At 31.5% G+C, this 17,334-nt stretch overlaps 2 protein-coding genes across 6 annotated transcripts in view; one reads left to right on the top strand and one right to left on the bottom strand.

Annotated features, from left to right (window-relative positions):
• LOC148624670 (uncharacterized) overlaps positions 1 to 12,560 on the top strand; it is a 35,896-nt gene extending 23,336 nt beyond the window's left edge. For both annotated transcript variants that reach the window (XM_088567499.1, XM_088567498.1), the window contains 11 exons: positions 114 to 184; positions 533 to 586; positions 2,230 to 2,352; positions 3,602 to 3,704; positions 4,034 to 4,249; positions 4,379 to 4,414; positions 4,765 to 4,834; positions 5,894 to 5,979; positions 6,561 to 6,704; positions 7,141 to 7,249; positions 9,394 to 12,560. In XM_088567499.1, the coding sequence (XP_088423625.1) occupies positions 114 to 184; positions 533 to 586; positions 2,230 to 2,352; positions 3,602 to 3,704; positions 4,034 to 4,249; positions 4,379 to 4,414; positions 4,765 to 4,834; positions 5,894 to 5,979; positions 6,561 to 6,704; positions 7,141 to 7,249; positions 9,394 to 9,467 (1,086 nt within the window). In that variant the 3' untranslated portion in view covers positions 9,468 to 12,560. The remainder of the gene's footprint in view (positions 1 to 113; positions 185 to 532; positions 587 to 2,229; positions 2,353 to 3,601; positions 3,705 to 4,033; positions 4,250 to 4,378; positions 4,415 to 4,764; positions 4,835 to 5,893; positions 5,980 to 6,560; positions 6,705 to 7,140; positions 7,250 to 9,393) is intronic.
• Positions 12,561 to 13,526: 966 nt separating this feature from the next.
• Positions 13,527 to 17,334, bottom strand: part of LOC148624669 (putative ATP-dependent DNA helicase HFM1) — a 42,252-nt gene continuing 38,444 nt past the window's right edge. For 2 of the 4 annotated variants that reach the window (XM_088567494.1, XM_088567496.1), the window contains 3 exons: positions 17,161 to 17,271; positions 14,507 to 15,184; positions 13,527 to 13,884 (listed from right to left, as the gene is read on the bottom strand). In XM_088567494.1, the coding sequence (XP_088423620.1) occupies positions 13,818 to 13,884; positions 14,507 to 15,184; positions 17,161 to 17,271 (856 nt within the window). In that variant the 3' untranslated portion in view covers positions 13,527 to 13,817. Of the gene's footprint in view, positions 13,885 to 14,506; positions 15,185 to 15,709; positions 16,015 to 17,160; positions 17,272 to 17,334 lie in introns of those variants that run through there. The other 2 variants (XR_015919733.1, XM_088567495.1) reach the window with 2 other exon arrangements.

Genomic DNA, 17,334 nt, shown 5'->3' with positions numbered 1-17,334 from the left:
ACATAAATTGTTTGTTGTTAGATATTTTTGAATCCAGGTTTTACGTAGGATTTAAGACTTGAAAGATCAATTGTTACCATACTTTATTTAATAATTAGACACTTTCTGAACAGGTGAGAGTTCACAGTGTATTAAATAAACAGAAAAGAACTGAGACTACATCAGAGATGGACAAATTAGAAAGGTATTTTTTGTCTTATGTATGGCAATTTTATATGGTTGTGAATTCAAAAATAGGACATATTGGAATACTTAATTGATTGAAAGTCCTGAAAAAATCAAGTATTGGCTTATACAGTGTATTAGGACTGCTCTATTAGTTAGGTTTCTGGAAAAGTCAGTTGTTATACTAGGCAAGTGTCAATATTTTATGATCTAGTTTAACTGTGCAATAGAATCACTATTTCCTTTGGAATAAATTATATAGTGACTGGTTTATACTTTCTTATCAACACTAGTTTACATATGTTGAATACTGTGTTTAGTTATTGAAATAAATTGTGTAAATTGGAAGTGTCTGATTCTGTTTTAGGGAGAGATTGGAGAAGGCTGTAGATCAACTGAAGAATAAACTTCAAAGTGTTAGGTATGATTTTTATTTGCTTCCCATTAGTGTTCTCTCCAGGCCCTTAAAGCGTTGCGCTTTACAGCGCTATGGAGATTGAGCACTGCGCTATCGAGATCGGTACTGTGCTATCTTGCTACCACTGCTGTGTTATAAGTTAAATTTGAGGATTAAAAATCAATTACGATAGAAAATGTGTGTGCCCCAAGGTCATTAACTGCATCCTACAAGGTATTTAGCTCTTGAAACCGATAGCAGTAAACATGTTATGGTCAGTTGATCAACGCGTGACCGCACAGGTGTCTGAAGCACAATAAAAGTTATGACATTGCCGACAAGATTCTTAATCAGTCACCCCACCTGGCCACAAATTAATTTTAAGAAAGATGTCAATCAGATACTAATATCTTATACTGAACCAATCAAAACTGACAATGGTAAAAATTAACCGTGGCCAAAAGCATGTGGCTATTTATAAGTGCTAAGTTGAATAATTGCACAATCACATGATGTTTTCAACAATAAGAAGCTGATTTACCTTATAAAAGAACATATTAAATTCCCAAAATATTTATTCCATCAGATACTTCCAAACCACTTTGAAAAGGAAAAGGAAATGGCCATCTTTTGTTTACATTGCCATGTTGTGTATCTAGAGCACATGTTTTTTTTGGCAGGAAAATTAGTTAAGAAATAGATCTAAAATCCCCCAAGTCTAAAAACAGTACAACAGGTGTGGGGAAATTTTTTTTTTTGTAAGTCATGATATGGGGTTTTTGTCATGAATAAACTACACATTAACATAATAATTAAAAACAAAAACAAAACATCTAGTGTGCCAACTTTAAATAACAAGAATGTTTTTCCTGGTATAACTATACTTCAACTATACACTACCGACTTCCTGAAAAATTTTGGAAACATGAATATTAATACCAGAGTAGTCTATTACATGTACATGATTAGATAATATTCTTAATCTAACAATATATTGATAGTTACTAAGACTAGAAAAAGAGTTTAATAGAGATTGCTCTTAATCAAATGAATATCACATTCAAATGAGCCATTGAGGCCCCAAAACAAATGAAAAATTATAATTTCAAATGGGTCTGCTGTCAACAAAAATTTGAAGAACACTGGGTGTGCATGAGTTAGAGGAAATGTTTATGAAGAATTACTTATCATAATTTGATAGAATATCTTTAATTTTTCTGTTAATTTAAAAAGGAAGAATAAAAAATGGTATTAAAGTTATAATTACTGCAAAAGAATAAAAAAGGTAAAATATTTACCAACAAATAATTCATGTAAAAATAAAAAGCAATGTACAAATGTACATTTTTAATACACAGATCAATTTTTATATAATGCATTAAATACAAAGTATCACGTTTCGACACATTAATGTTGTGTCACACGCGCTGAATACAGCGCTATCTGAAAATCCCAGGGAGAACACTGCCTTTAAGAGAGTTTGCTTTTCTGTTATAGTTGATATGTGGTCTTAGTCTTTATAGCGAGAAGTATTCTCTGCATATAATAAGAGATTTTTATGAGATTTGTTTAGAAACATGTACTTGCCTCAGCCAAACTATCTCTTGACTTAACATTTTACTAAGGAAAATAATACTAGTAATAGAAAAGTTTCTTAATATTTGTAGTGAGAATCTGACATCAGCACAACAGGAGAATGAACTGTTACAGGAAGAACACAATAGGCTGTTGACTAGACATAACAAACTATTACAGGAGTCACAAGAGAAGGAAACAGCTCTCAGGAAAAGGTTCAATTTATTAAATTATACCATGGTGTAACAATTGTTGTGGGTTACAATTTTTTCTCCTTTCATTTTTGGTTAAACCCACAAAATTCAAGTTTCTAAGGAAATGAATAGTTCACCTAAAAAGTGAGAGTTTTCTATCATGAAGTAACAAAATTTTGGCAAACCACTTTAATGGATAACCATGAATAAAAGTACTTTTATACAACAATTAGTTCAATATTATTTTTTATTATGTAGTAATAAATATTTTCCTATTCAAATCAATAGAAAACAAAGCATGCAATATATCCTGGTATTTGCACTCAAACTTTCACTCGTATCTGGAAAAATTTGGAGATGTTCTGAATACGTTTTTAAATTATTGCACTGTTGTCGTCTGCTAAAAAATAGCTGAATGGGATATTGACAGGTTGTTATAAAAGTGGCAATTACCTCTTTATATGGGTCAACATATTTCTGTGTTTGGTGACAGTTATTGTGATTCCATTTTTCTTTCAAATAATACAAAGAAAAAATGCATTCCTTTCAATTTTACTACAATTTATTAAACATTCATGAACTCATATTGCACTAGTTCATATATTTATTATGCATCATATTTGAACTAGTGCAATAAAACACATACAATGTTGTCAAATGCATTATATCCAACAAACTAGTATAATGTTAACTGAAATATTTATTATTATATAATAAAAGGGTTATTGCATGAATATTGGTGAATATTGTTCCAAGCAGAATATTATATTGCACCTTCTTGCGATGATATTACTTGTATCATCAATTCATAGCTGGTCTAGTATATGTAAAATACTGTTTGTTATGATGAAGGGTAAATACTTCGTATAATTTGTGACTCATTCTGAATTGAATCAATATTTTCAAACTTTGCATAGTGTGTATACTGAAGATGTGAACGTATTTGACATATGTATAAGTTTGACATAGGTCCAGATACATTGTTATTCCCATAAACTTGCAGTTTACAACTGGGGGTTTGTTCTACTCAATTGTATGTAATTCACTACTCCCAATGGAAGATTCTGTTTCAAATTATAAAAAGCAAGTTTTTGTTTGCATTTCATTCACAGATCACTATTTAATTTGTAGTTCTTCATCTCTCACAGTGAATTTTTACAAATCATATTGGTTGACTTCTTAATACAAGTTGTCAAAAAGATGATGTGTTAAAAGTGATATAACTGAAATAGTATTATTAACTAACAATGACATGTATTTTTTTTTTAAGATTAGAGGACTTGAACAATGAGAAAGCAGCTTACAACAGAGAACAACAACATGCCATGCAGCAGTTACACCTGCAGAATCAAAATCTAACTTTGTCTTTCAAGGTATTGCAAATTAGTAATTTTTGATACTAATAGTATCTATGTAATAAACTTATCAAGTGAACAATACTAATTAATTGTAAACACAAGAATTGGTTTAATAAATCCTTGTGGACTTAACATGTTTAGCTTGAAAAGTTAAATTCATATTTTCAGTGGTCATTTTGAAATTTCCAGGATTTATTCATGTTTGTACATGTATTTGAACTCTGTACAGTTAAGACAGTGTGCTGTGAAAATGAATAACTGATTTGAAAACACATTGCAAGCTTAATCAGATTGTCTTGATACAAAAGTGAGTCTCTTTTTTTATCTTATTAAAATTATTTTAGGAACAAATCAAAACTTTACAAGAAGACCACCACAAAACGACAGAGTTATTGCAACAACAGCTGGAGAAGGCAGAAAATGATTGTTTCCGCCTACAGAGAGACCTTCAACAGCAAACAACGCAGCATGTTGTTACCAGGGTAACCACTGATAGTCCAGTGATGTCATCACCCCCTGAGTACACAGATATCAGACATGTGGAGAGGCAAGAAGGGGAGGTAATTGAACATAAGCTGATTCATTTTTTGGTCCTTGTTGCCTTAAGTACCACAAAAATATTCAATGTATGAAATCATTTTGATATGTAAACTCTGTAATTATTAATTATTTCATATTTTGTATTTTAGGGTTCAGAGATAGTTGAACCAGAGCCAATTCAAAAGGTAACAGGATTTATGATCTAAACATTCAAAATTAATTTTGTAGTATGAATGACATATTCTGTGTTTCCATTCAACTCATTGATAGATTTCACTATAAATGAATTATTTTGATGAGATGTAATTTTTATCATGCTTAGAAAAATGGTTTGTATTTGATGAGTTCAAATGTTAATTAAACTTTTGCAGTAATAACTTGAGTTTTCAAAAATTGAAATAGATAATGAAACAGTTAAATTATGAGCAGCAATCTACATGAGAGTTTAATTTTAATAATACATGAGGGGGAACTTTTTGTTGAAGTCATTTGTCATTATTTTTATTGTAGTTTTTGTTTATTTTCTATTTTATAGTCCACCACGGCTTCAGTTTCATCACCTTTACCACTTGATCAGCTGTTAACTAAAGGATCTGATGAATTAGGTACTGTTGAAAAAATATTTTACAATGTCTGAATGGTGGTTTCAAAAAATAATTGGTATCTCATAGTGCAAGTCAAGTTGCAGTTACTTTTGACCATCATGAAGCAAAAATTTGTACTCCGTCAAAATAAATGAATTTACAGTTTTATGAATTTATTTTGAAGAAAAATATTGAGGACAATTTTATTTCTACATTACACTGCTCATACTGCAAAAATATTGATAATGCAGAATTGTTGACAATTTTGTCATTTATCAAGATGTGATGTGCACAGTATTTGATATCATTTACTGTAGTTGTAGATCTGGCATCGATTTCACAACAAGTCGTAAGTGTAAAGTTGATCGTAAGTAATGATGTCACAACCTAATATAGCATTGTGACGTCATAATTTAGGATCAATTTCAATCTTACTGCTTGTTGTGAAATCAATGCCTGGCCTTAGCTCCACCTATTTTGTACATGAAATTTCTCTCTGGACATAATATACATTGAACACATTTCTTGTGTACAATTCTAATATGACATCTTCATATCGTCACACAGTATATGTCAGTACAACCCCACCTTTAGCACCTGTGCACTGTCGCTTCAAGACAAAACACTCATTTAAAAATGTTTACGTAATGATTTAACGGCTGAGGTTATCTAATACTATACTGATACTGATACCGATATTTATTCAATAGATGGTTTACTTGGATATGTGGTTTATTTCTTAATTAATCCAACTTCCATATGGGGGAGGTTAAATGAAACAGCCGTTATTTTGGCTATGCCTAGGGAAATTTTTGTGACAAAAATTACTGTATTTGTCATATTAGAAAAGAAATAATTCCTTCCAGGGTAGATTTGTACTCATTTTAACAAGGGTTTGGCATTTATATTCTCATTTAACACCTTGCTGTTGCTGGGTGTTATATAATATAATCGAATATAAATGCCATACCCATGTTAAAATGAGTACAAATCTACCCCCTCCATGAATTATTTCTTTAATTAATAAGTTTAGCACTGTTATTACTATTAATATATATAAAATATATTGATATTTTGTAGGTATAAAAAGATCCTCATTACAAAGTGAAGACACTCTAAGAGAGAATTTATCTACAGCAGAAAAGAAAATAGAGCATCTCACTGAGGTATGACGTTAATACATGTACATACATGTTTGAGGTAATACATTAATACATGTACATACATGTTAGCATTATTTCATTTGTCTTGTTTGATTAGATATTGTTTTTCATTAGTTTCATGAATTGCCAATAAAATTGTGGCTCATAGATTTCCATTTGTGTGACCATCTGTTCTTTGCTGTCATGCCTCCAGTAAAATATTTTGGCTGTAGAGTAATCATGGGGACTCAGTTTGCAAGTGGGAGGTTAGAAGTATAGTTTGCATGTTGTCTTTTATGCATTATTACTTTAATATGATGTCATGTTAAATTAAATTATTTTTGCTAATTTTGGTAGGTTTTACAACCTTGTTGGGTAAGAAGATTTCAACTGGTTACCAGTGCCCATGGGATTATGAGACTTCAAGTTTGAAAAAAAAATCAACCTAACCCCTTAGTACAGTGGGGGAGGTTTACTAGGCTAGGACTCACAGAGATCTCATTAACCATGATTTCAATATAATAATATGAATTTCTGTACAGAAAACATTCTGATGACAAAATGCTAAATGAAATGATAGCTCTAATTTGTTGCTTCTATTTCAGTTACTCAATGACAGTGAGGCCACTGTTATGAGATTGACAGAGCAGGCAAAAATATTGAAGGAAGAAATAAGAAGGATGGAGAGAAACCAGAAGAGGGAGGAAGAAACTTCAAACATGGAGTATCTCAAAAATATTCTGTTGAAGGTAATGTGTATATTAACATGCATGTGTCTGGTTTCATCTGTTTTTCTGATAACCATAAAGGTTCATCCAGCTTTTGTTGACCAAGATATGTCTAAACCAAACCCAGAGTAATCCCAAAACCGTAAAGTCCTTTATATCAGTTTAAATATATTTTGACCCTTGGGGAACCAAACACCTGTCTAAGTCAAACCAATCTTCAAGTTTAATAGGGGTTCATTTTAGACAGATTTTACTGTATATTGTATTCAAGGCTTTTAGATGTAACAAATAAAACTAAATGTATGATTTGTTTTTGTCCGTTTACTTTTGGTGTTCCTGGCATTGTTTTGTAGACAGACAAAATGTTACCTAGAATGCTACAAATACAGCTATGCAATGGTTAATTTTGAAAAACCCTGCTTTATGACTTCAGTTATGATACGATTTATATTTTCAGTATTTGAGTCTAAAGGTTGGTGAAGAAAGGCAGCAACTAGTACCAGTATTAACAACAATGTTAAAGTTGAGTCCGGAGGAGAAGGGTAGATTAGAAGCAGCTGCTCAGGGTAAATTTTTGTTATTAATCCCCTTATTTACAAAAAGCAATTGTAATTAGTTCCTACTTTCTGGCAGTTTCTTATTCCAGCCTTCTGCAATTATACTGAAATATATTGGTAACATTCAATAAAAATGTCACGTAACATCAATTATGATGTCACCAATAAACAGAATAATAAGTGTTTTGAACATCACATCTCACCTATCAAGCTCGCTGTGATATTTTTTGTCTCCTCTTCAAAACTGCTGTTATTCTGTATTGCAGTGTTGATCTAGAGTGGTCTTTTGCAATTAGGAGTCAGTACATTTTTTATTTGTTTTAAGAGTTTTGTTGCATATGTATTGCACCATAGATTTTTGAAATCCTAATCAAAAGATAAGTTTTGAACAAATATGCCTATAAAACAAATATATAATTTTCTCTGTTTGAATTATTAGTTTACTGCTTTGTGGATACAGATACCTGAATTTGTGTTGTTAATTATTTATTATCTCCCTTTGAAGGAAGTCTTAGAAGTATGCTTTGATCAAGTTTTTAGATGTGTACTTTCATCATGAAAGTAAAGTCATAACTATGACTTAAAGTTTTTTGGGTTTAACTTGCTGGTTGTGGTGAATCCACTGTATTCATTCTGTCTTGAAAGAAAATTACAAGTGGTATAATATTATCATTATTCTCATTAATTTTGACACCATCACATACCCCATGCATTTTTCTAACTGTTATTTGATGTAAAAATGCAGAAATAAGCCTCACAAGTTTTATTAACATTTGATTAGGAAAGGATGGAAGGATATGTCATTAATTTGACACAATTTCACTGCTTTTTTTTTAGCTCACCTGGCCAAAGGCCATCACTTGGTGTCCGTTGTCATTGTTAACAATTATACAAAACTCTTCTCCTCTGAAACTACTTGACTAATTAGAACCAAACTTGGTTGGAATAGTCCTTGGGGTATCTTGCATAGAACTGTTGATTCGTCAAAAAACATGGCTGCTGTTACTAAAAATAGAACATAGGGGTCAGACAGTAGTTTTTCACATATATCTCCTAAATGTTTAGGTTGAACTGATTTCTGACACAGGTAAGTGTTCAGCATGATGAGATCTATCTCTGGTCAAATTTTGGTTTTAATCCGTTAAGGTCTCACTAACCACTTCCGGGTCAAATGGCAACCCCCCTATGTAGTACCAAAAACACACTGAACCTAGACATATGCATTGTAAGTGCATTATTTGTGTGTATTATGATTAAAAGTAGTCAAAATAAAGCTGAGAATGTGTACTTTAAAATCATATATGTAATTAACTACAAAAGTGTATGAATATTGTTTACATGTGTCATGCTGTCAGTAAATTTTGTGAAGAATTTCTACAATCATCGTACCATTAGCATAATGATTTTGGAAGCCTTATTTTCCAAGCTTCGCAACAGTATGCAACTTTAAGATGTCATTTGTCTTGGGAATTCACAGTGAGACTTTGAAAATTACTTTTTTAACATATAAAGTAATGGAAACGTTAGAAATGGTTAGTGAGATCTAAGCCATGTAGGAGTTATTGCCCTTTTTCAACGATTTTTGCTATTTTTTAATGTTACTTCTTTCCAAAATCTTCTCCTCTGATACTACTTGACCAATTGAAACCAAACTTGGTATGAATGTTCCTTGGGGTATCCTGCATAGAACTGATGTGGGGATTTTTGATTCGACAAAAAACATGGCCACCATTACTAAAAATAGAACATAAGGGTCAGACAGTAGTTTTTCACATATATCTCCTAAACCGTTAGGTTTATCCAAATTCTTTCAGTAGCTGAAACGATCCATATTATTAGGACTACAAAAGTCTTCAGACTCCTTGTAACAGTTATCGCACTTGAAAGGGGAAAAATGACTTTTTTTTAATAGTTTTCAGTCAATATTTTGAAAACTATGATAGTTTAAAAGAAACTCTGAATTGTTGAAAAGATCTTGTGATAGTCCTACCAAAGACTTCTTTAGTCAAAATCGTTTGACAACTTCTTGTTTAATTTATAAGGCAAAATTCAAGAAGGTGAGTGATTAGTGATTCTTTTTTCTTTTTTTTTGTTGTTGTTAATAATAGGAAATAACAATTGATGTTAATCAATGTCCAACTCTCCCTGTTTAGGTGAGGAAGTAGCAGGTCAAGGACAGGGAGCTGGATGGGGCTCCTACCTTCACAGATGGTCTGGACTTGTGTGATCAACCAGAGGTACTTAAGAGAAAAGTGTATACAGTCCAGGAAGTAGCAATTTGTTGTGGTTGTAAATGTGTCTTAGTCATACAAAACCTTATTCCAGATGCACCTTGTGTGAAAACAAGAAACTACATTCCAGAAGAAATGTTATGGACCACTAAACTTACCTAGTCTTGTTTGCTTGGCTTTGTGCAATTTTCCTATTGTGACATATGGCATGTTACCATCTTTGGGGGTAATTGTAGCTTAGATTTGTAGTACTTTTGATACTCTGAAAGTTGCATTATACACCTGCTAGTGTTCCCTGCATTTATTTAAAGTATTGATAGGCTAAAATTATAGTTTATTGAAGTTTAATTGATTCATTTACTATAAATGTGGAAACTGTTGTTTTACTTATTTCTGGTAGAAATTGAGTTAGAACATGCAATTTTCTTCTATCCAACATTAGCAAACAATCAAATACATGTATTGTGATACTGCAATTTTTTAAGGAATTAGCATGTACCCACTGAGTTACCACAAAAAATATTATTCAACAGTTACTTTGAAAGGGTCTATTCTGAAAATGCTGAAAAATATGACTTTTTTCGGTTAAATGTGAATGTGGTATGAATTATTTTTTTGGAACCAATATATTGGTTGATATGAAAATTAATATAAAGCGTTGGAAGAACTGTCAGAAGAATTGATAATCATAAAATAAATACAAATTTGCCTTGCACTTCCAATTTACCATGATTTATCATAATTATTTATCTATATCATATTTCCAACTATTGTCACATAATTAAGTTTCATATTGTACTTTCAGTACATATTTTTCTTGAATGTACAGAAAAGAGAAAATTTGTTGGTCATTCTAACAAGGTTTAATTCAATCTGTCACTTTGCCATTTTCTTTCTCACCATGTAATAGGCTTATAATTTTCTTTAATAAAATATTGTCAAATGTTATTTAAGGTATTAAAATGTAAATTTGTAAGTGTAGCGTGTTTGTGTATTTTGAGGGTTTTTTACTATGAGGTATTTCTTTAATATTTTAGGTTAATAGCTTCATATTAGACATGCTGACCTTGTTTTTATTGCGGAGTTAATAGTGTTGATATAGTCTCATTGTTTGATTTGTTAAACATAATGGGTCACCCCATATTAGGGACTATATTGTAAAAATTGTATAATTTCAAGAAAATAATAACCTGCTCTTCAGTTTCGGGATATATATTTGTTGAAATTTTAAAAAGATTACATACATATTAATAAGACAAGTTTTTTTTATCGTTTGATTTGCTTTCTGGAGAAAATCATTAAAAATTTAAAATAGCTCTCCTCTAACCAATATTTTTAGAGGAAAAAATCCACAAATAAAAATTAAATTTTGAGTGGCTTGAACTGTTATTCAATAAACTGCTCACAACTTATGTTAATGCTTAAGAGTATTTTATTTGCTTTTGTATGTAGCACTGATGACCTGATCTAAAAATTACACTTACACGTAACTATGATCAGTTAAAAATACTGCTACGGAAAGTGTAGGAAATAAAATCTTGGTTCTCAAGCCCTCACTAGTCCCGTTTGACGAATTTGTCATTCTTCTATGTGAAAAGCACCAAAATCATTTTAAGGCAACAAAAAATTTAGAAATGTCCCTTTTCATCATTGGTTTTCATTTAAAATGGCCTGAAAATCAAGAAATTAACTTTGAATGCCCTAATTTCCTTTTTTTTTTTCAAGACACAATGAAATATTGTTCCACTTAAGATATAAAGCCAAATACTTTACTTCTATTTACATTGATTATATTTGTGATAGGCAGCTCTAAATTGAGTAGAAATCATTAGAATAATTTGGTAGTGGTGGTGAGAAAGATAGGGTTGGTTGAGATTCAATCCTTTTCCACTAATCATTTAATAGCAAGTATTTGCTTTGATGTCAAGCAGAAGAAATTAATATATGAAAAGTAAATCTCATCTTTATTGGTTTCATGAAATGTGGCCCAAGAACCAAATTAACTTGAATGACCAAATATATTTTGTTGGGTTTTTGTTAGATTTAAGCATTATTATGAGTTTGTATTTTAGTGATTTTTAAGTATTTCTTATGTCCATTTACTTTTGTTAACACTATAAGGATATAATCTATGTACACCAAAACTAACATTGACATTCATTTAGTATTTTTTTTCACTTATAGTGAACCAAAATTTGTTACAGAAGACTATTGTTGATAAAGGTCAGGTTGTGGCTCAATGTACTATCTATAGGCATTAACTTTTTAAATGTCCATGTTCAATGCAGTTTATGCCACATAAAGCCAGTGGTGATTGTATTCTGTCTTGATGACTTCATACATTGTAACTGAGGTCATGAGGAATCCTTGAAACCGCTTTGAACCATTCAGAGCTATATAATTATTGGAATATGACATTAGATATTAATGATATTTATACTTTCTTACCTGTAATTTTTATCTTCATAAATTGCAATTCTAATCTAATCCAACTGCTCAATTTTTTTGAATACTGTGAAGTTAAATAGACATGGCTAGGAATTTCATGTACTTGCAATTGTATTTTGGCCACAAATTATTATTTTTTTGGTTTTTGTTTTGTGAATTTTAGCAAATATGAGAAAATTATAGCATGCAACATCTCCTTTCTAATTTCCAAATCTGTGAAAATTGGTCTGTTTGGCTGTTTAGAACAGCATTTAAACAGGTAAGCTTAATAATTGTAAATGACTTGCTGGTGCCTTTCTATTTCTGTGATTACGTACTGGAAACTCAGAAATTATTGCATATTTGTATTGTTGTAAAAACACCACCTTGATTTATTAGGATATTTTTCAACTGGTGACACAATAAAACTGCAATTACCAACAGCATTGCAATAAATTCTGAATTTACCAAGATGTATATACTATTAATGGTTTTAAATAAAGAGTTATATTTCTTGACATGTATGTTATCATACATTATGCAACTTGTGTTCTGTGATGCATTTAATGTGGCTATCTGCCTAGTCTTTCATTGGGATAAACATGTGTATTGTATTATAATGTTGTGGTTTTTTTTTTTCACAATAAACTGTTTTCACTATAGTTTTGTGTTTTATCTGTTGACACTACAATATACCTAAAATACACCGTGCATGCTACATGTATTACCATGACATGTTATCTGAAAATTTGCTCACACTATTTAAACTGTTTATCAGACATTGCACCAAATATCAAAAGGATCTATCAGGTAGTTTCTCAGGAGTTATTGAAGCATGTTAAAATGGTTCTGTAACTCTACAAAAACAAAATGGTGGTCTATTTCATCCTCAGAAAAAATCTGTGGAAATGTCTGTCACCTATGTAGTTAGCTTTAACCCCTGCATGCCAATAAGAACCAAAATATATGGTTTTCTGACTATATCTATAAAGTGAAGAACTTAAGAAAACTATAATATTCACATGACAAAATGTAATACATGAATTGGAATAAGGTCTTAGTTACGATAATATAGCCATGTGTATTGTCAGGGTGACAATTTCTTTCCATTACTTGCAATGGAGAAAGCTGCCAAAGATCTCCAGCACTCGAATTGGGTAGTTTATCATACCACCCACAAACAAAGTTCCGTTTGGTGGGGTGGAGTTGGTGATATAAGAACCACCCTGTCTGCCAGTCTGAACTTCTTGGAAAAAAGTAAGAGTGGAAAGGTGAATGTATATTCTCTCTCCTCACAACAGACCTATTTAATAAAGACAGGCCAAAAACATAATAAAGTCATGTTTCCTACAACCAGCAGGAGTGGGTAGGTATATTAATATTTTATCTTTCAAAAACAGTTTACATTGAATTAATGGAGAAACAATTTTGACTTCAACAGTGCTCAAGCCAAAATGGCTATACAACATAATAAGGTAGACAAGATAGCAGGAAACAGCAGACTAAGCAAAATCAGAAGTAAATAGCAAAAATTAAATTGTAACAACACACCGGAAGTTTTAAAGTGAAAAAAAAAAAAACACAAAACAGGCGAGTCCGTCACTTACAGGTATAAACTGGAATATAAATTAAATCCTCAACAGAACATTTAATAGCAGCAAAATATCACAGTAATGAGAATCACAATTGCTCACAGTAATATACCTTTTAAATATTATCTATTAAATAATTCTATACCATCAAAAGTTGAACTTATATATATAAATAAGATGTAAAATTATACATTCATATTATTATTTGATGATTAATAACTTTCACATACCGACTGTCCAGTAATCAGAATAAAAAAAATACAGTTGAACCTTCATTATGTTGCATCCTATGGAAGTTGGGTTTATTGTTCCATGAATCAATGATGTTCAGAAAATGCCATCAAATATGCTGTTCAAAGAATCCTGAGGGTTCTGTTGCACTGGATGTACAAGTCTGAAAATATGAAAATGGAAGAGTTCAAATTTCTTTCATTTTTCAGGTATTTGATTGTTACAGATAGCAAGTAAAATCATTAATAAAGAAATTGTCTGTTTTTCTTCTAGATTATCAAAGTTTAACTTATCTACAAAACCACCCTAGAGTTTGAGGCTTTAGACACATATTTTTGTCAACTCATAGATGCTACATTTACTGATGAAAAGCATTCCATAATGAAACAAGGAGAAATATATACTAATGAAACAAATGCACTTAAATGATAAGGGAGCAGAAAGCAGTTTATGAAAGAAAGGAAAGTCTTGCACACATCACAATCCATCAAACTGAGACAAAATTTCAAATAAATTTTTATTAAGGTTTCCCAAATTATAAACTATGGTAATTGATAAAATTAATACACAGTCACAATACTCCTAGTCAACAGGAAGCTGAAGCATCATACCTAATGTCCCACTTGCAAAGGTAGAGTTTACAACATTAAGTTTACGAAAGTTTATGAAACAGATGTACAGACGACTTATATTCTATGGCTTTCAATGCGTAAAGGATGGAGCACAAAATATCCTAAAAATTTTAAGACAAACAAGTAACCAGCTAATGATAAAAATATACTTACTGGTCACTAGTAGGAGCGAAGAAATTGTTAATGGGTTTCTGTACCTTTGGAGGCGAATTAAGAGTGCTACTGAATTTCTTGGATCCACTATACTCATTTTTCTGCTCTTTGGTAGGCAAACCTAATGAACCGCTCACTTTCACTTCTTTACTATTAACATTATAATGTGTGAAGGCTCCAAAATTTGTAGAATTTTGCTGCCTAATCTGATTGCCTATGTCAGGTTTTTTCTCATTACACATATCAAAACTGAGTTGTTTTCCCTGAAATTTATCAAACAATGTTTTGTCTTGATAAGGTATCTTTACAGTCTGTTTAGTCATCACTTGATTAGAGCTCACAGTTGAATCAATTTCCTGGGGATTTACACTGAAACTCTGCTTTGATGGCAGCTTACATGGGTTGGTTTCACTGAAACTCTGCTTTGATGGCAGCTCACATGAGTTGGTTTCACTTAAACTCTGCTTTGATTGCAGCTTACACGAGTTGGTTTCACTGAAACTCTGCTTTGATGGCAGCATACACAAGTTGGTTTCACTGAAACTCTGCTTTGATGGCAGCTTACATGAGTTGGTTTTTAGAAATGTTTTGTTTTGCTTTTTCTGGCATGGTTTAGATCTAATGCTTATGCTTTTTGTATGTTTGTTCAGTGTTTCTTTGCTTCTGTTCAACAAAGCACTGAAATACAACCAATTCTCATTTTTATTTCTTTTGAAAATACTACCAAAAGTCAATCTAAAACTCAAAATAAATAAACATTACCTAACTTATTATGAGCTCAGTACCTTAAATTTTAATTGTTTTCTATATGCTGAAAAGTAAGAACTGACCGAAAGTTCAATCTCTTCTGAAGAAATTCAACTTCAGGCCAAAAAAAAAGTTGGTGTGTTTCTTGTTTTGTGATGTTTTTTTTTTTTCTTTTTTTTCTTTGTTATAAAAAAAAATGACAGCAAACTTTGCAGAATACTGTGAAAGTACTATTGTTCTTTGGGTACCAATTTTCATGGTTTTCGTGGGAAGGCCAAACCATGAAATTTGGTTGCCAACGTAAAGAAGATTTCCATTGATGTGTATACTGAAAACCTCAAAACCATGAATTCAAGAATCCACAAATTTGTGTTTTTGTCCCTAATCCACGAAAAGTGGTACCCACGAATAAAAGTACTTTCACAGTACACTGCCTAGTGAATAATTTTGTCATACATTTCATATTCTTTTTAACAAGTGAAATCTGGATGTCTGATGTTAAATTGCCTTCTAAAACTAGTAAACTGGGCTGTACATCGAAAGCAGTTCGTTTTGGGGTCATTGCTTGTGTTGCATGATGCAACAAGTGTGTTGCCTATAGGTAATTCTCTGTGGCATTCTGTCAAAACCTTCAGAAAAGTTTTACTTTCCAGGCAAAGAATTCTGTTCATGGTTGTTTCCAAGTGCTGGCATTTGATAAAAGGCACAGCCAGCAGACTTGTTGTGGCCAGCGAGTATGTCTTCATTGTTGTTTAGTTGCACTATATCATGGATAAGAATACAGACAAATCACATACCTTTCCAGATTTTTTTATTTTTCCCAAAAAATCATAAAAAAAAGTTTAGGGTCAGGATTTTGGTGGCTAAAAAAAGGGTAGGTAGGGTAACCAGAAACAGACACATAAATTTATTTTGGTTCCTTTTTATCAGTTTTTCTTTTTGGAAGTTGTTAATCATGCAATACTAAAAGAGTGAAGTAGGGATCTGTCTAAAAATCATCAGAGAATTTGGTAAGAAATCTTTTATCTTAAGAAGCCTAGATGTATTTAAAAGTTGTGTTCAAATAAACCTGCAGGGTTTGTTTTTGTAGAAATGTTGTAAATTAGGAGATACTTTCAATATTACTTTTACATTTGAAACATTGTTTAAATATGTCTGTACAATCATTTATTGTCTTGTGCATAATTCTTTAGTGAAACTATACTTAAAGTTCAAGTAAACACATAATATTTCAATAAAGCACTCTGCAGTAGTTCGTTGAAATAGAACACTTACAACATGAGCAATCTAGATATTTAAAAAATACATTTCTTTCAAAACAAGATGTTATACCCTCAGTTAACTATTTATTTCAAAACTAGAAAAGGAGAGACACTGTACAAGTCTTCATGCAAAAGCAATATATCAACTATCAAAGCATTCCCTCCAATTGAAGCTGAGAAATCTGTCAAGAAAATTTCCCTTATGCATAACCTAAAAAAATTACTAAGTCATGTGGTTAACAGGAAGCAGATGAGTGATAAATATGAAAATGTGAAAGATAGTTCAAGTCATCTAGGAAAAACAATGTATACCAAATATCTAAACATTCCATCCAATAGAACCTGAGATATCTGTCACAGGAATGTGTAACAGATGGACAGACTGATAAAATGATTGCAATTCAGCCCTACTCTAATGAGTCGAGGTATAATACATGTACTGTGAAAGTACTATTGTTCTAAACCACGAATTTCAGTTCCCAACGAAAAGGAAATTTCCATTGATGTGTATACTGAAAATCTCAAAACCACGAATTCAAGAATCCACGAATGTGTGTTTCTTCCCTAATCCATGAAAATTGGTACCCACGAATTAAGGTACTTTCACAGTATATTATACAGCACAATGCAAGTACAAATATATACCTTGCAGAATTATTTTCCACATCCATAGCTGCTAAATCATTATCACTACCACTCAAGTCAAGATCTGAATTGTTGCAATCAGGTTTATTCCAGGCCACAACCCGACCATACCTTCAAATTTTATTAAATTTATAACAATTTCAAAAAATGTTTGGTTTCCTGTAAGACACACCA

This window comes from Perna viridis, chromosome 2, assembly GCF_037379345.1.
Source record: "Perna viridis isolate PV_CMFRI_1.1 ecotype Kerala chromosome 2, ASM3737934v1, whole genome shotgun sequence".
In the NCBI taxonomy this organism is placed as follows: Eukaryota; Metazoa; Mollusca; class Bivalvia; order Mytilida; family Mytilidae; genus Perna; species Perna viridis.
The sequence above is the reverse complement of the archived record's forward strand: the minus strand, read 5'-3'. Positions and strand labels throughout refer to the sequence as shown.